The sequence below is a fragment of the Cricetulus griseus genome, chromosome 4 (genome assembly GCF_003668045.3).
Source record: "Cricetulus griseus strain 17A/GY chromosome 4, alternate assembly CriGri-PICRH-1.0, whole genome shotgun sequence".
Classification (NCBI taxonomy): Eukaryota; Metazoa; Chordata; class Mammalia; order Rodentia; family Cricetidae; genus Cricetulus; species Cricetulus griseus.
Window position 1 is genome coordinate 168,870,259 of NC_048597.1, and position 23,459 is coordinate 168,893,717.

The 23,459-nt window shown below is 52.4% G+C and overlaps 1 protein-coding gene across 3 annotated transcripts; it reads right to left on the reverse strand.

Moving 5' to 3' along the window:
* Positions 1 to 1,603: 1,603 nt before the first annotated feature.
* On the reverse strand, positions 1,604 to 10,433 carry CUNH15orf39 (chromosome unknown C15orf39 homolog). Of its 3 annotated transcripts, none has more exons than XM_027414986.2 (3): positions 10,257 to 10,433; positions 4,314 to 7,053; positions 1,604 to 2,787 (listed from the first exon to the last, which is right to left on the reverse strand). In XM_027414986.2, exons 2-3 carry the CDS (start codon positions 6,997 to 6,999, stop codon positions 2,420 to 2,422), a joined length of 3,054 nt encoding a protein of 1,017 aa, XP_027270787.1. In that variant the 5' UTR covers positions 7,000 to 7,053; positions 10,257 to 10,433; the 3' UTR covers positions 1,604 to 2,419. The 3 variants fall into 3 exon arrangements, with proteins under 3 accessions (XP_027270787.1, XP_027270788.1, XP_027270789.1); XM_027414987.2 differs by lacking the exon at positions 10,257 to 10,433 and adding an exon at positions 8,964 to 9,586; XM_027414988.2 differs by having other exon boundaries at positions 2,648 to 2,787; positions 4,263 to 7,053.
* Positions 10,434 to 23,459: the final 13,026 nt, after the last annotated feature.

The window sequence follows — 23,459 nt, forward strand, 5'->3', positions numbered from 1 at the left end:
AGCAAAACTGGCTACTGGTGCCCTCAGCCTCTTGTCTTGTGCTTTAACACCAGGTTTCCCCATGCCGGAGCCTCTAAAACCTAAGCCCCCTCCTGGCATTAGCCCACTCGTGTGATGTGGGGGTCTAGCCATCATGCCTCGAGGCACATTTGCTCAGGCAGGTATGGAATAAGCCTTGGGGACCTGAGCAGAATGTAGAGGATCCCGCCAGCACACAGCAAGTCCAGAGTCTTCACACAGCCGCTGAGTTCATGTAACCCTGCAGCAAATCCTGTCCATGGGTTTACCATCTATAACTTGAAGGAACACGGTGGTGGTGTTACTCGGGAACCCCGCCCCCCACGCTTCCTGAGTCAGCTTGGGAATTTGATTAAACCCTCGTATCTACTCCCTAGCACTGGACACTGAGGCAGGATAGTTGAATGTTTGAGGCCAGCCAAGGCTGCATATATACAGAGACAGCAGCTAGTGATGTGTGAACAGGTTTAAAGGGCATTGGGGATGGCCTCAAAATCAGGAGCTCGTGACACTATTTTCAAGTGAAGGACCTGTAAGTTGTTGGTGCAAAGCACAGGACTCAAGTTTCTCTGGCCCTGGGTAGAAACATGGTATCCCAAAGCGCCACTATCATCTGACAATGGAGTGAGGGTAGAAGACTGACAGCCCTCTCCTGGTGATTCCTGCAATGACCATTCCCACCAAATTCGAATGCCAGGTGCTGGATCTACACGTAGTTTCAACATGACCCCCCTTCCCCAAGGGTTCACCCTGAGATTTAATCCCCATTGTGAGGTAAGAGGATGGGAATTTAATCCCGCTATTGTGTTTAGAGGTGGTGTGTTTGAGGTGATTAAGATTAAAATCATCAGGCAGAGGGAGACACACATGCATGTGCTCTAACAGTGTGGTGCTCTGATCCGCCTCAGGATTCTGCCAACAACAAGGCCAACACCAGATGTGCCTGCTCAACCTTGGACCTCTTCGACCAGCACCCAAGGATGAGTGTGGTCTCACGCATACACGCACACGCCAGAACTAGGGAAGCTGGGGCAGCAACTCATTAGAACTTCTGCGTGTGGTGTTACTGGTGAGAGAAAGGGCATGCACATACACAATGGGCCCTGCACAAGGAAAATGGCAGCTGCCACTTCAAATCCCAGGTGCTCAAGGCCAGACTGATTCAGGCAGCCAGTGTATCTGGGCACAGCCTAGCTGCACACAACCCTGGTGATCATTGGTGGACTGGTTCCTTCAAGGTGAAAGAAAGCCATGTGCGGGAAAATGGGCAGGGTGAGCCTAGGGACACTCTCAACAGGTAAAGTTGATGAGCTGCGCAGGAAAGGGAGACAGTTCCAGACTCTAGGCACATCTTCAGTCCTAGGAGACAGGCACACAAACGTGGTAACTAGTAGTTACAAGACCACCAGCCTCCAAAATTCCCCATAGTTGTGAGAAGGAGGTCTTTCCCAGGTTGGGGTGGCTAGCTAGTAGGTGTGAGGGCAGCCTATAGGACCAGAAGTGATCCACAGCAGAGGACATTATGGGCAGGAGAAACGGGGGCAGGCTATTGGTGAAGGGCGATATGCAACATTAACTCAACCTCTCAAAAACAACCCAAATGCTTTAATAGCTGGCCCCCAGGGCCCAGTCTCATCAAAACCCTTAAATAAGGCAGGAGCCACAGCTTGCCAGCCACCAGCTGAGCTCAGCCCACTACAGGGAGGTTGCCCTAAAAACCTTGGGAAATACCAGAGTCCCCAGTCCAGATCTTCAGAGATCTAGCATTGAGCGGACAGCCTGTCAGGTCCCTGCTGCTTGGTACAACTTTACCGGGGTGTGAGATGCAGCCCAGGTTGGTCACCAATATGAATCAACGCAGGCCTGGGGTCTTCAGCCCAGCCCCAGGTCAGGTCCCTGCACCAGCAGTGGACTCAGGAAGTGTGTGTGAACTATATACATTGTACAACGTACCACTCTAAGGTAACCGGTCCCAAGACACATGGAGACTTACCAGCCTCCGTCTGGTTATCCCACAGCCTGATTGAGGTCAAAGGCCTGTCCTGGGCAAGCAGACCAAATCGTAATAGGTGTATCAGACATCATCCCCACAACAACCCTTGTGAGGTAGGCTGTGTTGTCTTATTCTACAAATGGGGAACAAGGGCTCATGAGAGGTGAAGTGTTTGCCCAGGACACGCAACAAGGAACACAGCAGCCAGGATTCAAGGCCAGGTCGGGTTGGCTCCAATGCCCACAGGTTTTCTCAAGGGAAGCAATCCCTTCTAACACAGACCCTCAAGTTCCAAGAAGTCTCTGCCCAGTCCGGTGGGCCCAGCCCTATTATCCATTCCCAGCTTTGGGCAGCTGGATGTCAAGACAGGTCCCCAGATGACTGTCCCAACAATATTAGGTACCGATGCTAAAGGTGATGGCTCTGGCTGCCCAGGAGCTGGGGGTGAGGCGAAGGCCGGTCTGGTCCTGAGGCCTTGTGGCCCCAAGTAGGCAGTGCCACACCATTGAGCCAGGCGGTTTCCAACAGGCTGCGGAAGCGTGCCCTCAGGGTAGGACCTGGTGGGCTAGTGCTGGCACCAGAGCTAGACGAGGGATCACGTGACCCTTCCCCAGTGGTCCTCTCTGCTTTCTCAGGGCCAGGTGTCGGTGGCTTCCTCCCTGGCTTCTTGACCTTGGGGGTTGGTGACTTACGAGCCAGGGCTTGGCTTTCTGGCTCATCTCTGGTCACTGTGGATTCTGATGGGGATAAAGTTCTGGCCTCAGTGTTAAAACCACCTACAAAAGGAAAGCATAGTCAGACTTCAAAATTCAAACTTCAAGGTTCCACCTCCTAGTCTCAAAGTCACCTAGAACAAGGTTTTGCTTGCCCCAGAATGGCAAATGGTACCCCCAGTGTCACAGGCAGCCCTTCTTCACACTGACCAGACCAGTGGGAGCTTGATGCAAATACGCTCCTTCCCAAGAACACCAGAGCTCCACCTGCTGAGGACACAGCTCAGAAGTGACTGCTCAGGAGCAAAAATAAGGAAAGGAGGGCTTGCAGGTCAGGAAACACTGGCTGGGCATCTCCCCACATAGCTGATTACAGCGTGGAAAGAGAAGGCTATGCCATATGAGAGCCATCAACTTTCTGCCACAAAATCCCCAGGGTAGGAGCCAAAGACCAGACTGTTGTGAAGACAGTCAAGCTGGAGGACAGCCCCTTAGGCTGCCAGGAGAGCACACGAACCTAGACAGAAGCAAACCTGATATGCAACCCCTATGAAAGGGTCATTAGACACTCCCCTAAGGGGTCATGAGAACCACTGCTCTAGGGGTACTCATAGCTCAGGAAGAGAATGTGGGATAAGGGTTTTCAAACCTAACCAGTGGCAGGCAGCCGAGCTTTAACTGGATCAGAGTTCTAACAAGCAGACCAGGAAAGGGACCTGGTCCTCTGGCCCCAGACAGGGCAAGAATCGGAATGTGGGCCAGCTAGGGGCCCCATTCCATAGCAGTACTTTGCCTCAGGCCTTCTCCACCTTGACCTGGGCTGTACTGGGTCAGGGAGGCCCAGATAGTTAAAGTAGAAGAATATATTGCTCAGGAAAATGGCTGGGTAAGGGACTAGGTGGCAACAACGTGTGGCAAGAAAGACTTCAGAACCTAGAATCAGTTTATTGACCAAACAAAAGCCATGCCACCCTTTGTGTCCCCAACACACAACATTTAAAAAAAAAAAAAAGCAAGTTCCACAGCTGAGCTATGGTGGCATATGACCATAATCAGGTACTAGGTACAAGAGCATCACGAGTTTGAGGATACTCTTGAGTGCCACTGAAGAACCAGGACAATGCATCTCTGTAGAGGACAAGAGAACCACAAACAATTCTCCGATTCAGGGCAACATGTGTGCGTGCAAGTGCCAGGAGACCAGAGAAAATGTACATTCAAAGGTATATGCCTATGTGGAGCCCTGTCTGATCCTGTGTGTGGGAGGTGAACAAGAATGAAGTGAATTGTTCAGGGCTACTGCTCAAATGAAGACACCAGAAAACTTTAGGTGGAAAATATGGCCTATGCCCAAGTCCCAGGAGGCCTACACAAGACATAGACGGTACAGAGAACATTTCTATGCAAATAGCTCTCACTGATACTCAGATGGTCAAGAGGGCAAGGCTAGAGTCACTGGATTCCCACCCCTTATCCCAGCATAAGTTTCTGGAATCATTCAGACCCTTGCCCGTCGGCCATACAAGCAGTACACACACCTGTCACTCGCTCACACAGCTCCAGTGGCTACATGGCTGCCCCATGCTCACCCAGCTGGCGGCGTACACAGTCATGCCACTGCAGGCCCAGCAGGTCAGGGTAGATATCAGGCAGCTGGCGCAGTGCCAGCAGCTTTAGCATGCGTGAGGTGCAGCCATGTAAAGCACGTTCACGAAGTGCACGCTCCTCTGACAGAGTGGTGGGCCGTAGCTCTACACGGTGCTCTTGCAGTACGTGGTCCACAGAGGCAGGTGGCAACTTTGGAAAGAGACGCTCCTTCACCAGATGGATGGGCACAAAGATGGCACCAGCTCGTACTACATGAGGGAAGGGGCATTGCTGTGTGCACAAAAACCTCTGCAGCTGGGACAGCAGCTTGCCTAGTAGCCCCTGCACACCCTGGCCGTCCTGCCATGCAGCCCGGCCCCATGGCCCAGTTGTCTCAAGCCACTCACGCAGTTTCTCAGGTGGAGAGTGGGCCACGGAGCCCGAGATGGCATCACAGAGTGACGTGTGCAGCCCTGTAAAGTGCTGTTCTAGGGAGTCTGCTGAGGCTGCAGTGGAAACTTGAGCAGTGACTGGAGCAGGGCCTGAGGCTGGAGCAGGGGCTGGAGCTGGTGATGGAGTTGGAGCAGAGGCTGGGGCCGGGGAGGCCACAGCTATGGCTGGTGGGCTTGGTAGGGCCAGGTTGAAGCATGCCACCGGCAAAGGCTGAGTGAGAATCTGTAGTCCCATGGGCACTGATGGGGGGTTGGGTGCAGGAGCAGCAATTGGGGTAGGTGGGGATGGGACAATAGCGGCAGCTAAGGGTGCAGGACGGAGGATCTTGAACTTTCGGAACATGAAGGCCACAGAGCTGTGGAAGTTGGTCCTTGGTGAGGCTTCTGTGGCCACTTCAGATATTTCTGTGACCATCTTTTTTAGGCCTGGCAGACCTGACACTGGGTTTTCCATATCTGGCCTATCCACAGCTTCAGTGGGCTTACCATGTACCTCAGGACTAGGGACCTTGACAGGGACAGCCTCTGCCATAGACTTCTTCACACTCAAGTCCAGAGCCACCTCCTCACGAAGAGAGCAGTGAGGCCTAGAGGTCCCATCCTGGACAGGCAGGGTCCCCTTGCAATCTTTGTCTTGGCTCTTATTGGTGGTTGGAGCAGAGTCCTGCTCAGCTGTGGGCTCAGGTGTCTGCACATCCAGGTAGTCCCGGTAGGGGGCCAGACTAAAAACATTGTCAATCACAGGCATTGGTGGAGAGCTGGGAGGCCTGGCACCTTTCTGTGGAACAGACTGGCGCTCTTTGGCACAGGGGTGCAGTGCTGGTGAAGTGCGGGGAACTGGACTGTCTCGGATGACAATAGGTACCCCAGGACGCTCTTCAGGCCTGGGCTGGAGTTGCTCTTTCCTGCAGCTGGGTAGCCATGTCTTCTCTTGAGCTTCCGGTGGTTTCTCTGCAGGTCTTACAGGCTCAGAGCATGGCTGGCTGGCTGGCAAAGGCTGGCATGTTCGCTGGAAGGCACTGGGCTGTGGCACAGGTTGCACACTGTTCTGGGAATGGGAAGGTGGTGCTCCCCCAAGCCCTGGGGATGCCCCATAGAGAGAGAGGTCATCCCTGGCATAAGGAAAACCCAAATTTTGGGGGACAAAGTCCAGCGGGCACCTTGGAGCAAGAGGGGGTTCCAGCTTGAGTCCTGGTGAGGGTGCTGGGAGGGGTGCAGAGGAGTAAGAATAAGTGTCTATTCCAACAGGGGGCAGGTAAGGGGTCTGGGATGCCTGCTGCCTCAGGTAGGGGCTGCCCAGCCCACCAGCTTGGTACCCAGCCCCCTTGTGTGCTCCCAGAGGTGGCAGTGGGAGCAGAGGACCATAGCTTCCCTGCTTCTCTGGGTGGCGACAAGATGGAGGGCAAGGCAAGGCCTGGGGAGGCGGGGGCAATGGATAGTGGGCTGGCACCGCATCCTGGCAAGATGGTCCTAGGGGCTGGGCAAGCTGAGTCCAAGGACTGGAAGGCCCCTCGGCTATTGCTTGCTTGGGATCCCCAGAATAAGGACCCGGGTACTTGGAAGCCAGAAAGCTTGTGCTGTGGATGGCCCGATACTTCTCTAGGATTGCCTGACATGGGGGAAAAGTCAGGGAGGCGTCTTTGCCAGGTCCCCCAGTTGGTAGCCCACGCAAGAACGTCCCGTCCAGGGGCTGACCCTTGCCAGCAGCTGGTGCTAGAGAACAGGGTGGGTCAGCAGAGGGCAACAGAGGCCCGGTCACCAGTGTCCAGTCAACATCCAATGGTCTCTTTGCTCCCCCATCCCCCAGGCAAGTGGACAGTCCATAACACAAAGGGCTGCGGTAGACAGGCTTGGGCGCTGCCAGTGGTGGGCCTGGGTATGCATGAGCCTGGGGACCGAAGGGCAGGAGCTCACTGGAATCTTGTATCTTTTCAGAGCCTTCTGTCGGAGGGCGGTAGAGCAAGCAGTTTGTTAACAGGTTGTCAGCCCGGATTGGGGATCCTGCCACACCAGTGGGGTACAAGGGTGGGTATGGGGTCCAGGATGCCAACCGCTCAGATCCTGCCTTGGAAGTACCCCCTATGGGGCAGGAGAAGTATGCACCCTTGTAATTGCAGGAGTCCTGGTTGCCAGCAGAAAGGGGCAGGCCATGTCCAGGCCCTGGGTCTGGTTCCAAACGGGGCAGTTTGCCATACATCACAGGCCCCAGAGGCCCCAGGGGCCGCTTCTCTGCCATTACTGTGAAAGTAGTATCAAGCCCTCCTGCACCCCTGCCACTTGACTTGATGACCTGGGAGAGAGGAAAAGACAAAGGTGGTTAGGGCACAGGCTACAAGTAAACAAGTAGAGGCCCCTCTCAGACTTGTTGCCACCCAAGACTTTGGCCCTTAGCAACACTCAGCTCAGACGGAATGGAGAAGCCACAATGCAGGTTTCGGACTCTACTTTTTGTTTCTGGTTATAGTTTTTAGAGCACAGAACTCTGCTGAACAAGTATGTGTACTGTGGCCTTATTCCATTGTAGGGGTCACTTTCTGCTTACATGACTGGGGTTCTGAGCTGTACTGAAAGGTCAGTTGCCTTGGCTCCCTTCTCTGCCTCCCAGGTAAGACCTAGCTATCACAAAGTCACTGATGAAAGGGGTGGCACAAGAAGCGGGCTGCCCTTCTCTACTGGCTCCTATTCCAAGATGTTCCCACAGCAGTCTCTTAATGCTCCTACAGTCAAGAGGTGGAATCCCTGAAAGGCCTGCACATTCTAGTTTCTTCTAACACTTTATTAACCTGCTTGTCTTACCAAAATCCAAATCCTCACAACCAGGTCCCCAGAACCAGAACCAATGCTTGACAACTAGTCCCTTCCGAGAGGTGTCTGGGTAACAATCCAGTCGTACCCAAGCAGGGTCAGCTCAGCAGGAGGATCAAAGCTGACCAGTAGATGGTGCTGTGGTGCCAACAGGATGGTCCTTGGCTCAGGGGAGGAGTGTCAGTGTTAATCTCCAGGCCTTGTGCACATGACACATGGGAGTGGGGGTGCATGCTTGGGGAGATAGGAGGCCCCAAGGGCCCAGAGTCCTAGCTGGCAACTATTTCCTCTGCCCTTTACTGATGGACAAACTAAGGGCTGGAAAATGAATGCCAGGGTACTCTTCCCTTGGAGCCTTTCCCACTCTTCTTTGCCTCGATTCTCCCTAATAAACCTCGGTTCTATTTGAAAGCAAAGAACATAGCACAAAGCCAAGTCCAAAGAAGGCTGAGGATCAATGTCCACAGTGATCACAGGCACCCTCTTAATACAACGGGCATCTATGACTTATGGGCGGCTTGTCTGTTAGGGTTATCACTGACCCTCCTCTCCTTTCTCCAGTGATCACTCCCCACCTCCTAAAACTCCCAGTGGCTTAGAAAAGGGTCAATGGAATCAATATTCCTATGAGTGGGTCACAGGTCAAGTATCACAAACTTCTGTCACCAGCAAGCAGGGACTATTCTTTCTCCTTTCTGGAGAACAGCCAATGACTATTAGGGCTCAGAGTTAGACCACACAGGGGATAAAAAGAAGTAAAGGGTAGTATGGCCTAGACCCATTCCCATCCCAGCAGATGGCAACACAGAGGCCCTTAGACAACAAGGGCCTGTGTCCTAGGTTTCCCATCCTATATTGGTTTCCCATCCTATATTGCTGTATTTTTTTTTTTTTATGGTTGGTCTTGCTTTGTCTTGTTGGGTTTTTTGTTTTGTTTTGTTTTTCTTTTCTGACTAGGTCTCTGTTTATCTCTAGCTGGCCTGGAACTCACTATGCAGACCAAACTGGCCTTCAACAGAGATCCACCCACTTCTGCTTCCCTGGTGCTGAGATTAAAGATGTGCACTACCACAAATGGTTCAGAGGGTACCAAGCACACTCTATCCTTGGGGAACTCTGGGTTAATTAAGGGCTGACTCTGGTCTCACCTCCACCAATGTTCCTTGGGACCCGCTCTAACCACCACTCTCAAGAGCCCTTCTCTCCCGGGCTCAGCCCAACCTGTGCCCTTTGCCCTGGAGACTTCCTGAGAACCAGCCACCTGGGACCCTCAGGAGTCTTTGTAGCAGTGAGGGCTCCAAAGAGCCAGCCCAAGGCCCTGAAAGATGTGGAGGTAACATTATGTCCTGCCAGTAGGGTGGAAAGCTCCCCCAGAGGAGGCCCCACCCCACTCACACAGCAAAAATGAAGGTGCCTTGGTTTCCGTACACTGAGATGGCCTCGGGCACTTGGAGAAGGTAGGGCCACAGGTGATCCTTCTGTGGAGATGTCAAGTTCTACTAGTTTTGAACATTAGTTCTAACCGCAGCCAGAAACCAGGGCAGGGTCAAGCGCCTACCACACTCCCACGCTTTCCCTCGGGGGAAAACAAACAACTCCGTGGGTCCATTCCCATTTCCACGTCACATCCTCGGGGCCTCAGGAAGAACGCGATCCCAGCCGAGTTGAGGCGGGCATCAGTATTCTCTGAGCTCTAAGAGACGCAGGCCTTCTAAAACTCTTCGCCAGCTGAGGCTCTGAGCTTTCCTGACACCCAAACACGGGGCAGCCTACGCTTCCCAGTTAAGAGAAAGGGTCTCTGGATCCGCCACCACTAACTTTCCCTCTACCGGCCCCGCCCATGACCATCGTGCCTGCGGCCCACAAGCGCACTTCGCTATGGAACTGGTGCCCCACCGACACGCCAGGCTTCCGGGTATCCCCAGACCTCTCTCTCCGCGGCTCTGCGACGCACGTGCACCCCGGCAGGCTGACACACAGTCTGCCACCACGCACGCAAAGCCGGTCCTGCACGTACGTGCATGGCCCGAATCAGCACACATGCCCCCCCCCACCCCCGACTGCCCAACCGTGCTCTTCCCTGCTCAGGCACACGTGTGCAAGCCAGGAGGTTCGCGCTCGGATCCCCCACGGAACGACGCCCGAAGGGAGGTCCAGAAGGGGGGGGGGCGTCCAGCCGCAGAGTCCGGGCAGCCACCTCCTTCGGGGCGATCCCGCCAGCCTGGGCTGCAGCCAGAGACTGAGTCAAGCGGTGGCGAGGAAACCGCAGGCAGTCCTGTTCCAACAGGGCTCGTCCACGGCCCCGCGGCACCTCAGCGCCCGCCGCCACCAACCCCGAGCCCCACCCCCACCCCGAATCGGCGCCCGGCAATCCGCGTGAGCCCGGCCCCGCCAGAGGCCCGAGGGATCCGCCTGACTCCTCGCCAGCCCTACGCCCGGGCACTGCCGGAGCTCCGGGTCTCTAGCAGGCCCAGGGAGCCTCCGAGTCCTGGCAAAGTCTGAGCAGCAGCACGACCGGGCCCCGCAGCCTGATCGCCCAAAGCCTCAGCACCTGGGCCCCGGCCCCTGCGCTCCGTCCCGGGGCCAGCCGGTAGGGGCGCCCTGGGGCAGGGCCACCCGCCCCTTGCCCACGCGCTGCCCGCAAACTCGGCCCAAGTTTCCGCGCCCGCCGGGCAGGCGAGCTCCTACCTTCAGAGCACCAAGCTTTTGGCGGCTGCCACCCGGGGCCACGGCCGCATCCTCCAGCGCCGCCCAGGCTGCAGGTCCCTGTCCGGCCGGCCTTGCGCGGGAAGTCGCGGCAGGCACCTAGCCCAGAGCCACGCTCCGCGCTGCCGTTCGCGCCGCCGCCGGGCGCCGTCTGTGGTCCCGGGCGGGGCGGGCCAGGGGCGGAGCGGGGGCGGGGCGGCCCGTTGGGTGGGGGCAGAACCCGGCTGTGCCTCTGGGAGCCTGCGCTCCCTTGGGCCCTCCCGTGCCGAAGGCCTGAGTGGAACCAACTTTCCCGCGACCCGGCCTCTGGCTTTGTGCACCGCCTTCACTCTCCGAGCTCCCTCGAACGTCTGCCCCGAGGGCGGTCATAAGCTCTCATTCAGTCATTCCGTTAGATCATTCATTCATTCCTTGCCACTTTCTAGCCATGTGACCGTAGACCTGTCACTTAAGCTCCAAGAGCTTCAGTTTCCTCATTGGTAAAAGTATCAAGCCGGGCGTTGGTGGCGAGCGCCTTTAATCCCAGCACTCGGGAGGCAGAGGCAGGCGGATCTCTGTGAGTTCGAGACCAGCCTGGTCTACAAGAGCTTGTTCCAGGACAGTCTCCAAAGCCACAGAGAAACCCTGTCTCGAAAAACCAAAATAAAAAAAAAGTATCGATGTTGCTCATAGAAATGGTAGGGCTGGGAGACTTCGAAAAGACACATGGCACACAAATTGAGGTATGGTGATAATACAACTAAATCCTAGCATTGGGAGGCTGAGGCAGGGGAATTGTCGCGAGTTGGAGCTGAGCCTGGCATACCTAGCAATACTCCTTGTTTTGCTTTGCTTAGCTTTGCTTTATTTGAGACAGGGTTTCACTATATACTGTGGCTGTCTGGGACCTGTACTTTAGACCAGGCTGGCCTCGAACTCACAGAGCTATACCTACCTCTGCCTCCCCCAAGTGCTGAGATTAAATGCATGGGCCACCACACCAAGCTCCTAACAAAACTCTTTAACAATAAAAATATAAAAAATACTGACATCCTTGACCAGTACTAGTTGCATTAGGAAGATAGAAGAAGGCAAAGTACAGATAAATGTATCTCAGCTCCCGTTAGGGCTCCATGGCTAAGGGAATGGCCCAGGAATGAGGCTCTGGAGGTTTTTCCAAATGGCCTTGGTGGGTATCTGAACCATTTTGCAAATCTCCCTCACCAGAACTGGCTAGAGCATGAACAGCCTGGAAGGCAGATAGGGTAAAGCACCCCTGGCCAGAAATGATGTGTTGCAGAAAAGGGCTGGGAGACCAGCTGTCTGTTCCCCCAGACTCTAGCTTTGCCGCCCCCCCCCCCCCAGCACTACTCCTTTCTTGGAAGGAATCTGATGCCTGTAGTTCTAAGACTGCCCAAAGGCCAAGGCAGAGTCAGGCAGTAAGGGAGGAGAATGGGTACAGACCGCACAGATCAAAACCACTCAGGATGCCACCTTGAACCACACAGGTCAGGACTGCCTGAGTCAGAGCAGGGCTGAGAGCACCGGTGTGGAGCTAAGGAGGAGGGGCTCAGTCCCAGGTAGGACTAGGAAGAGGAAGTGAGGTCACCCAAGGAGAGGGGGAGGGTGTCTCTTGGATTAGAGTTGGAAGATTTTTCACAAATACAGGCTGGGAAGAGGAGACTCTGAGGGGGGGGGGGTTGGGGCTTTCCCAGTCACACTGCAGGTTGGAACAACCCAGATTGCCTGGTTTCTGTATCTTACAGACTCACATTAACACCAAGAAGTTGCTCTGGGTCAAGCCAACTCCAAGAGCCCTCTCAAGCGGTTATTGTTTCCTGCTCTCACACCTCACTAACTCTGCCCATCCCTCCCTACTGCATAGCATCTACTCCCACTCCTGACCTGTTGGGAGGAAGGAAAACAGTGCCCTTGCCCCTAGGGCCCAGCTAAGACTTCAGCCCCATTATTTGTCTTAATTCAGAAACATCTCTCAAAGACAGCTGTCCCATTAATAGGCTTGGTTTTTCTTTTCTTTCTTTTTTTTTTTTAAATAATTTTATGTGCATTGGTGTGAAAGGTATCAGGTCCCCTGAACTGGAGTTACAGACAGTTGTGAGCTGCCATGTAGGTGCTGGCAGTTGAACTCAGGTCCTCTGGAAGAGCATTAACCTTTGAGCCATCTCTCCAGCCCCTCAGCTTGGTTTTTCCAAGACAGGGTTTCTCTGTGTAACAGCTCTGGCTGCCCTGGCACTCGCTCTGTAGACCAGGCTGGCCTCAAACTCACAGAGATCCGCCTGTCTCTGCCTCTGGAGTGCTGACATTAAAGGCATGCACCACTACCACTCAGCTTTCCTTTTTTACATCACTTTAACACTCTGGATTATCAAAGAAAGGACACAGGTTGGAGGACTTGAGAGCCACTTGTAATTTCCTGGCCCTTAACTTGCTCAGCACAAAACAGAACCAGGTAGCCACCTACCTGCCTTATAGACTACAGTGTCAGCATCCAGCAACATCCGTGAGAAACTGTGCATAAACGGGGGACTGTAGAGTGCTGGGCAACTGTGAACTCCTGAAATCTCTGGCCTTGGCCTTTTCCTTTCTGCTTCATGGGTCATGTGCAGAACCTATGGCAGATAAAGGTAGTCTTTTCAAGGTGACTTGAGTGGCCCCACGAGCTTTTGTTAACATTTCGGCCTTTGGAGAGATAGTGATGTTTTGTCTGGAAGGTAAAGACACAGGGAGTCAAAACACTAAAGAGTTTAATATGTGTTCAGGGGAAGGGGTGTGAGGGAGGAGGGGTGCTAGAGCCTGTCACTTGAAGACTGAGAGATGGGGATCTACTAAGTACAAGGCAGGTCTCAGCTATATAGTGAGTTCCAAGCCAGCCCTGGCTTTGGGGTGAGCATCTTTCCAAAAAAGCAAAATTAAATACAACACAAAGTAGAACAGAAAAGTTCAAAGAGGGTTCTATCCCCCACCACTGCAGCCCTGCACAAGCTTGAAACAGGTGCATGCCCTCACCTCTGCCCTCCACCTCACTGACACAGGTCACTCCATAGAAAGGCAAGGTTAAAGGTCAGCTTCCTGAACTGCAGCTCATCATGTTATGGTTATTAATAAAAATGTCCCTCCCACTAATGAGGTCATACCTACTATTTACAAAAGTATTTCCTTCCCCAGAGGAGCTGTCTCACCCCAGAGGAGAGGCAGTGATGGAAACCACCCTACTAGCAGAACACCAGAGAAACCTAAACACATGCAATGCTCCCCTCCATCTTCTGAGACCCAGCTATAGAAATCGCCTCCTCTAGGGAGGCCACCCAGATTATTAACACCATCCTCGTATCCTCATTCCTCAACCTTCCCCTGCCAGCAGAGGAAGACTGCAGTGGTGGTGGGGGTGGGGGTGGAGGTGGGGGTGGGGGGACAAGGTGCTCCCACATGGAGCTGGTTCTGTGCCAGCCACTATAGTGTCTCACTTAAGTCTTAGACCCGGATGAAGAATTTGAGAAGCAAGCAAACTCACCAGGTATGGAAGTCCATGATGACAGATGGTTATAATCCCAGCACTTGGGAGGCTAAGATAGCAGGATCAGGGGTTCAAGGAAGACCCTATCTCAAAAAAAAAAAAAAAGGCAAGTGAACTGAGTTTGACCTTCTGAGCTGTGTGACTTAAGAAACCTTAACTTCGGTTTGCACATCAACCCAATGGGCAGAATTATGACATGTCACAGGGCACTGATGACTTCATAGCTTAGTTCATAGTAAGCCCCAAACCACTGGCTCTGGGCATGGTGAGGGCTGGGGTAGTGTTCTTCATAGCCAATAAATGGAGGAGTGGGATCTCCCCTCTTGGAATTACTGCATGATTCGGAACCCTCCTGAGACAAGGCTCAGATGCATCTGGTGGCCAGGAACCCTCTGCCAGTTAAGTAAACACAGCCTGAAGTTGTGTTGTGCTAGTGGCCATTAGGCTGAGCTCAGTGCACCTTAGGGAAGCTAGTAGTGTATAACTTGGGAGGTTTAGGGCCATGGGTCTCAACTGAATGAGATAAGCTGTTTTCCAAAGGCATGCTGGCAAACCAAGACTTCCTTCTGCAGGAAGCTGGGATGCAATTTCTTATCAGTCTGAGTCTCCTATGCTTCTCCCACTCTTCATCTACCTGCCCCCCCCATTGTCCCTCTCTAGCCTTCCTGCCACAGCAGCCTCAGGAGCCAAGGGAAGTTCACTGCCATCCTGTATGCCTTGGCTTCCAGTCAGTCTCTCTTTGTTGGTTCCTTCTAGCCGCCTCCAGGATGTCTTCCCTGATCTCCAGGCTGGTTTGAGCTATCTTTTTAGGAAGCTGTTTAGATTCTGAACTACTTCCATCCTAGCCTTGGCTCCCTGTGCTCAAATGGCTTGGCTTCCAGTTCTCCCATAAGACTGGGGGAAAGGACCTCCTCCAGGACAAGAGGCTGTCTGAGTCCTGGGATGCAGTGCCTAGCACAGGGCTAATTCAGGCCATGACTGTGGAGTCAATTTAATACAGAATATGAAGCACTCTTCATATCTGCAAGCAAAGAAAGCCAGAAAAAAAAAATCAGGCCCGCTCATCCCAGATATGGAAGACTGAATCAGGAGGCTCACAGAATTCAAAGCTAGCCTGGGTATATAAAAGTTCCAGGGTGGCCTGAGCTACAGAGTGAAATTCTTTCTTGAGGGTAGCAAGAAAAACCTATCTGGCCACACCTTTCTAAAATCTGCGTTCCCTCTAAGATACTAACTCTAAGCCTCTAAGATATTAACAAATCTTCAAGCCAACAGTAGCCTGTCTCCTGCCCTTATTGCAATATAGAGCAACTGACACCTAAAGGCCCAGTTCTGTGCCCAGGACACCAGGCAGGAAGGTTTACAACTCAGATCTCCTGAGGGCTGAGGGCTGGTTGTCTACACAGCAGTCTCTCTCTCTCTCTCTCTCTCTCTCTCTCTCTCTCTCTCTCTCTCTCTCTCTCCCTCTCCTCCCTCCTCCCTCCCTCCTCCTCCCTCCCTCCCTCCCTCTTCTTTCTCCCCTTCTCCATGTTTCTGCCTAGACCCAAGATGAAAAACCATCTGGCTGAGTTCCACCTGCCTCATGTGCCCTCCAGGAGGCCACCAGCTGAGAAGAGGGTACCACCTGCTATGAGGAAGCAGCTATACCCTTTCCCATTGGTGCTGTGGGAGCTCTCCCTCTTCAGGACCTGTCCCCTGCACCGCCCCCCAACCACCCTAATCACTTTCTCCCCTATCCCAAATCTTTCTCCAGGAATTCCCTCTCCAAGCCCAGGTGCCCCTGGCAAGGACAGACACAGCTATTTCCAGGATGGCTGTTTGGGCAGAAACTCCCAGTCCTGCCTGAGCCCAATTCCTACTCCTCAATGTCAAAGCTCTGCTTCCAGTAGGGATTCACCTTCCTTCTAGGTCCCCAGTGGAAAGGTTTGAGGGGGGCTGCCAACCCAGTCCCTTCTCAGCTTGGCATACATCCTACCCCCAGGGCTACAGCACCTCCCCTCCTACCATGGGCAGGCCAGGGGAACTGTCTTTGAAATCTTCCTAAGGTTCGCTGGGGCTGTAAGCTCTGGCCAGGTGGCTGGCTGGTGGCTGTCCCCTCATTAGCAGCCCGCTGGGGTTTCTGTCACTTAGGGCTGGTTACTAAGCAACCAGATCCAAGAAAGGCCTGGCTCTGGACCTGCAGAGCAGAGTAGAGAATGGCTGCTGAGGGAGAGGCCAGTAGGCCATTGACCAGGATCATGGTCAGAAGGTCTCAGAGTGAGGTCTCAGAAACTCCCTGTCATGATGTCAACTTAGAAACTCACAGCCCTGGCCCAAGAAAAGGGTCTCTGCACCCTTAACCCAATCACACTCTGAGCCCTCAGGCTTCCTAGAGATTGAGGGGAGGCTGAGTGGAAGTTGAGGAGACACTGTTCCCCCTTTCTGGACTAGAAGGATAACCTGTGGCTTTATGCACCACAACTCTATGGGCTGAGGTAGGAGATGCAAAGAATCACATTTCCCAGGATACAGGTCTTAAGCTTTGACTGTAAAGTCCACATTGTTTTTTAACATTTGTATGGGCTTTGGCATGTTTTCGTTTGGTTTTCCTGAGACAGGCTCTCACTATATAACCCAGTCTGGCCTGGAACTTGCAATACTCCTGTCGCAGCCTGAGTGTTTTGATTACAGGCACGTGCTACTTTCACTTACAGGTCTCAGACATGCTGGCTGCCTCCCAGCCTCCATGGGCCCATCTCCTGCATGGGTTGATAGCCCATCTCAGTTTCCAGGGCGTAAAATGCTCAAGTCAGTACTGTTACACAGCCCTGTTCATTGCTCAACACCAAGCTTCCCACACTGTAGGCAGAAGAGGAGTAAGCCCTGCAGATATCCACAGCCCACATGTGCCTACCGTGTGCCAGGTGACCAAGAAATGTGTCATCTTCATGTCTAGGACCAGCCCTGTGCCTCTTCATTTCCCTGCTGGTTTGTTTTGTTGTTTTTCTAATTTAACAAGGATATCACCTTTTCTATGTAGGGGCATGGAATTAAATGTTTTTTAATATTACCCACTTATTTAATCTGTTTAATGGATTAAGTCACTGAATTCATTTATTTCATTAATCCATGTGCTGGATTAGATGAAGCAATCTTGTGTTGTAGGACACACCACCCTCCTAACCTGGCACTTGAGCTGTGTCCTTGGACTGGACATGAGTCCTGCTCTTGCTACAAGCAGCCTAGGTTGGTATAGCCACAGGCAGGTCAGAGTTTTAGGAAGAGCAGTGACAGCTAATTAAAATTTTAGCTTAGGAAGGCCCCCCTAGGGGCAGAGATTGCCTCAGTCAGCCTCCTTGGAGGAGTGCCCTAATTGGACCCCTGGGTCTTAGTAATGATGCAAACTCACCAGGCAGATGATAACAGGCAGGGAGGGAGGGGCCAGGGAAGAAAACAGGTTGACAAAAAAATAATAATAACATCCCCTCCCCACACCATTGTGAGTAGTGACTTTGAAGTCCCCAGACTGTCACTTCTGAGCTGTGTGACAGGAGATGCATTGCTTGGCCTTTCAGAGTCTCTGTTTCCTTACTGAAAAATGGAGATAAGAAAACGTCCAGCCCTGGAGGCTTGCTAGGAAGAATTATGCATGGAAAATACAAAGCATGACACCTGGCTCAGAATTAGGGACCCATAACGCTTGAGCAATTAACATCTTAGTTACTAGTTACCTTGATTGCCACCCAAGCCCTTCTCTACCCACAATCTCATTGGCCCTCAGTGCCTCCTCAGAGGAAAGAGAAAGGCGTTGACATGCAGTGGGGGGTAGGGATTAGCCTCTCAGCTTTCTCTATGGCCGTCAAGCACGGCAGAGTATGGTTGTGGGAACTCAGGCAGGTAGCCAAACAGTCTGATATGCTTATGGAACCACAGCCTGCAGAGTGGAAAGAGTTTGGCAGAAATGGGCCAGAGGACAGAGAAGCAGCTAAGGGCCAGAGAGTTCAGAGTGTATGTGGCCAGGCACCACGGGGAGTCAACAAGGATACTAGAGCAGGGCACAGCCAACCAGCCCATGTGGCCCTGCTGGGAGTTGAGGCCTACTCCAAGTAGCCAAATTCCTCCGTAGGCCTAAAGAACTTTGAATTACTTGTGCCAGAATGGTGGGCTATGGGGCATGTGGGGGAGGGAGCAGGGTACTAGACATATCCTTTCTGGCAATAGCAAGATGACTCAGAGTCCCCCACCTGTATCTAGAGAGCAGACAACCTAATCCTTCCAGCCTGAGGCCTCCAAATTCATGTTTCTGGCAGTCTTAGAGGGACAAGGTTCAGCCCAAGGTCCAGAAAAGGCCAAGGTTAACATAGGTTAACATAGTCCCCCTCATCCCTCTCCTCTCCCACCCACCACCCCCATTCCCCTAAACATCCCAGTTCTGTGGCAGTCACCAGTCAGTCACCTGCAGGTTGTTTTCACTGATGTTGGGTGACTCTAGTCTCCTTTCAAATGTTGGAGGCTTAATCACCAAATGTGTCTGTTAATGGCATTTGGAGATGGAACCTTGTAGGAGTCTACCATGACTTGCTCTTCAAGGTTAAATAACAGGATGTTTGGCCAAAGGTGTGGCTACTAGATGTCTTGTTCTTCAAGGTCAAATAACAGGATGTTGACTAAAGGCATGGTTACTAGATGTTTTGAGAATTAAGGAAGTAATCGCTCTTGTTTCTTCCTTGTATCATGGTTAGGAAGTCTTTTGCCCTCCCCTTTTGCATTGGGTATAAAGGGGCTGTGAGAAATAAATGTGGGGCTGCTGCAATGATCACTGAGAGCCCTCCCAATTCTGTCTTCTCTCTTGTCTCTCTTTCTCAATCCTTACTCCCCTTTTCAGGCAGGTTGGACAAGTTGACAGGCAAGGACAGGACCTATGGATTTGAGATGGTTGGGTCAGGAAGGCTCTGCCCTTATGAGTGGATTGACCTACTCACAGACAAGTGGTTCTTGGCAGAGTGACTACTCTCAAAGCAGAGTTCTATGTTACCAGATGTTCTTCATGATATTGTATAGCAGGAAGACCCTTTTATCTGGTGCCCAGCAGTGGCCAGCACCAGCTTGAACTTCCCACCTTCTAAAACCATGAGCTAAATAGAGTAATAGATTGCAATCCCAAGCCAGCACTGTGCCTGCCTAGGGCTGGAGTCTTCCCTTCTCCTTAGTCACTTCCCTGTCCCTCGGAATACTGTGCCCCCAGATACTGCATGAACCTGGCTCAATAAGCAGTGGCCTCAGAACACAAATATTTTCACAGAGAGAAAGCCAGGGCCAGGACAGAGGTGTAGAGACAAGGATGAATTTCAAAGTGACTGGTCATCTCTAATAAATCGATGTTCCCTGAACAAACAGTCTGCTCATTGGCACCAGCCCAGGGCTTGGCCTTCCTCTATTTGCAGCAGCCCCATCCTGACTCCCTGTGCAGTCCCCACCTCCTGTCATCCAGGCCATCTGTAGCTCGCTCTGGCTCCAATTAGCTCAGCAATTAGCACCTCATCAAGGCCTGTCTGCCTCTGAACAACCCCCTGGGAAGGGGCTTCAGGAGTCTCCATGACCTCAGGACCCAGAGTCTTACAAGTCTAGACTTGTATGGCCCCATTCTCCCCAGTTCCTCAGGTGCCTCTCAGCATAGAACTGGGGAATGAAAAATCCCTCAGGAAGTGGGTACAGGGCTAGAGGGAGAAGATCCCTACATAAGACAAGCAGTCCCTCAGACCCTGAACCAGCCCCTAATATTGTACCCACCCCCGTCAGTCATTGCTGCTTATTTATCCGGTGACTCCAGGCAGCTGGGGTGTCAGGAGATAGCAGAGCTAGGGTCACCAAGTGGTAGGCAGATGCTCTCCAAAGTCCCCCGGGTGGCTGTATACAGCTCAGGATTTAGAACTTAGTTCAGCTAACCCCTGGAATCATTACTGTCTGCCCTGGACTCTCTAGTTCCATTCACCTTTTTCGTGACCCCTCAGTCCTTTGAATTAGCCTTTCACCTTACAGTTCCTTGAAGGGAGTGGGCAGAGTGCCACCACCCCAGCCTCACAGCCAGGCTGAAGAGACACAAGGAATTGGGGGAAGCAGGGTGTACATACACATGCCGTCCCAGCATACTTAGGAAGCTGTGGCAGATGGGTAGAGAGTTGCAGGCCTGCCAAGACAGAAAGACTCTACCAGAGGTAGTGTAGGCACCATGGCAGAGAGCACGGCTTTGAGCTAAAAGGCCGGTTGAGATGTCTCCTTTCTAAGCTCTATGTTCCCATTTCAAACAAAGGAATACTAATAGTCACAGCCTTGGACTGGGGGTGTAGTTCATTTAGTAAAATGTTAACCCTAACATGCACAAAGCCCTGGCTTCTATGTTGAGCATTACACAAATCAGATGTGGTAACAGATGCCTATAATCCCAGCACTTGGGAGGTGGAGGCAGGTGGATTAAAGAAATTCTGAATCAATCAAGGCTAGCCTGAGCTACATGAGACCCTGACAACAAACTAAAAGTAAAAAAAAGTCAGGCAGTGGTGGCACACCCTTTAATCCCAGCACTCAGGAGGCAGAGACAGGTGGATCTCTGTGAGTTCGAGGTGAGTAACAGGACAGCCGGGGCTACATGGAGAAACCCTGTCTCAGAAATACCAAAAATAAATAAATATAAATAAAGAATAAAAATAAAGCAATAGCCCTATGCCCTATAGAGGGATGTGCCAGAGGGGAGGATATAAGCATCTGAGAGATACACTTAGCCCCTTCCTCCCTCAGACACAGGGCAGTTAGCCTAGGCAGAGAAGTCACATGGAGTAGTGGGAGTCACAGAGGTATTGCTCAGGCTCAGGGAATGATACATACCAGGACTAGATGACCACTCTGAACAGGAGGATGAGAGGTACAAGGGGCCCATCTGGACAGGAAGTCATTCTCACCCAAACCAAGGCCCACAGACTGAGAGGGAAGCCTTTGCTGACCCTGAGCTGTCAGTCTTGAGCTTAGAGCCCCAGCAGCAGGAGCCAGGCAACTCTCCTAGAGCTGGCAAGAGGCTGTCAGAAAAGCCCCAGTGTGGGTAAAGTCACTAGTGTTGCCAGTGGAGACGCAGGGGACATCTCAGTGACGCTTGGGTACAAATGAGGCTACTGAGCCTAAACCAGACTCAGATCCTAAGTCTTCACTAAAGTGTGAAATTTGGAGGGGTCCTTTCTTGTCTATTAAATCCTGGGCATCTGCTTGTTGATTTGTTGAAGCATCAGACAGCCTAGAGCTCATTATGTAGACCAGGCTGGCCTTGAACTTGTGGCACTCCCCTTGACTGTTTCTCCAGAGTGCTGGGATTACAGGCATGTGCCACCATCCTTGGTTCTAACGGAGCCTTGACTATGGGAAAGTGTGTGGAGGAGGACCAGTGATCAGAATTCTGACTCACAGGAATAACAGAGCAGGCTGTGAGTGAGGGCTCAGTAGAGTCCCTGTCCCTTTTCTTTCTGCTGGCATGCTTGGGATGGCTGGGCTCAGAGAAGGTGAGAATTGAAGTCTGCTTTTTCTTTCGCTGAGGAGAAGTTCTGAACACAGCGGGAATGCTAGGAAGCCAAAACCACACTCCCAGCCTTTGCCTTTCCCCCAGAGGCTCAAAGCCAAGGGCAGTGGGTGGCAATCCTAGGCCCTCTGCTTCAGAGCCTCCGCCCCCACACCAGCTGGGCCAGCCCACCATCCTCCCATCACTCAAGCTAATCCCAGCTTTGGGTTCCGTTCCTGTCCTCATTCCTGTCCCAGTTCTAAGGCAGTGGCCAGGACACACACCAGGGCCATCACACCATGTACAAAAAGCAGTCAGAGGGGTGCCCCACAGTCAGGGATCTCTTAGCGCCATCCTCTTTGCCCATGCTTTATCTTGTACGTGAACCTCCCCAGAAAGCCACGAAGACTTCCTGTGACCCATAGACCTGGACCCCGTGTGCTGAGAGACTAACCACAGCGAATGGAGGGCAGAAGTGTCAGACTTTGGTCAGCCCGACCCCACCTGTGACTGTGATCCCAGTTAGCTCCCTGATGGGGTAGGTGTGAAACTCTTGAGGGCAAAAGGCCAGTGGAAACATTCGAGGTATCTGGGAGACGAATGTGCTGTTCAGCTAAGCAGTGGGGCTGTGGGCAGCAGGAGGAAGTGCTGATTAATACAGAAGGGTTTGGACACAAGAGGCCTAAGTAGGCTTCTGGGCACAGGGTCCGTGCTGTTCCTCAAGCAGGGTCTGCCCAGGGCTGGATACATCTCAATGACTCCCACAAAACCTTGTCTGTCCAGCCACCCTGTGGACTTCCAAGGATCCCTGGCTGTCTGGCCCTTACTTCAAGTTTAGTGAATCTAGAATGCCACCAACCCCCATTAGAGATCTGGCCTGGGTGTGCTTCCTCATACCTCAAATGGTCAAGACAGGACTCATGAGGCAGGCAGGTTCTCCCTGAACTTGAAAACACCCTGGGCTGAGAGGCAGGCCAAAGCCCGGGGAACTCGCAATCTGTGCTGAGGGGCTGCGAACTGACATTAGTGTCTATCTTCCTGGGTTCGAATCCTACTTTTGCTTGTTATCTGTGCTGCCCAGGAAAGTCACTTGACCACTGTAAGGCTCAACTTACACAAGTATGAAGCTTAGCGATGAAACAGGTGGGGAACTAACTCCCTGTGTGTTCAGTATATGAAAGACTCTGGGTTTGACCCTCAAAACCAAACAAATAAACAAAACAGACAAATAAATAAAAAGGTGTGTGATACCTGTAACCTTATAATTTGGGAGGCAGAGATGGGAAGATTTTGTGAGCTGAAATACAGCCTGGATTACAATATAAAACCCTGTCTCAAAAATACATAGATAAAAATCAATAAATCCATAAGATACCTATTGCTCACATCATGGGATTGCTTAGCGGATCCAGTGAGATCCCATGAAAAGCACGGAGCTGGGCACAGCTGTGTCTGGTGCTTCCTGCAGCAAGTGAACCCAGAGGGGAGGAAAGGAACCCAGCTGGCAGGTGCAGCTTGTGGACATGCACATGTTGGGACCAGGTGATCCAGGACAACCAAGAGAGCCTGTTAGGGGGACTCCCTGCCCTTCTCAAAGCCTCACCCCTATGTGACCCTTTCCAGTCCTCCTGCCTACCCTGCTTTCCCATTTCTGCAGACATGTTTAAGGCTGCTAGGTCACTATGAGGGACAAATGTTCAAACAGGGCCCTTCTTTGCTTCATTCTCCCCCCTATTCCCTTCTTCCTCTCTCCTTCCCCACCCCATATACCTCAGGCAGGTGTACGAAACTTCTGTGGTTTGTCCACAGGACATGTTAGTTGCCCAAGACAGAAAAGCCCCAGCCCTTTGCTCGCCCAAAATAAGCAGATGTTAGGAGGGAGGTGGTGGGTAGGGCTGTCCAATCACCACTACCCACCCCCAGAAGTACTCCCCCAGCCTGTTCCTGGCGCCCATTGCTTTAGGGGTCATATTTATAGCCAGATTGTCTAGTTTGCATCCTGCTGCGCCCCAACCAACTTTGTGACCTCAGAAAGCCACTGGGTACAGCTGGCCCTAGCTTCATCTCTAAAGTGGTGCTATTTCACCCTCCTTTTCTTTCTTTTTTTTTAAGTTCTTTTTCTCAAATTTATTTATTTGGGGGTTGGTCTAGC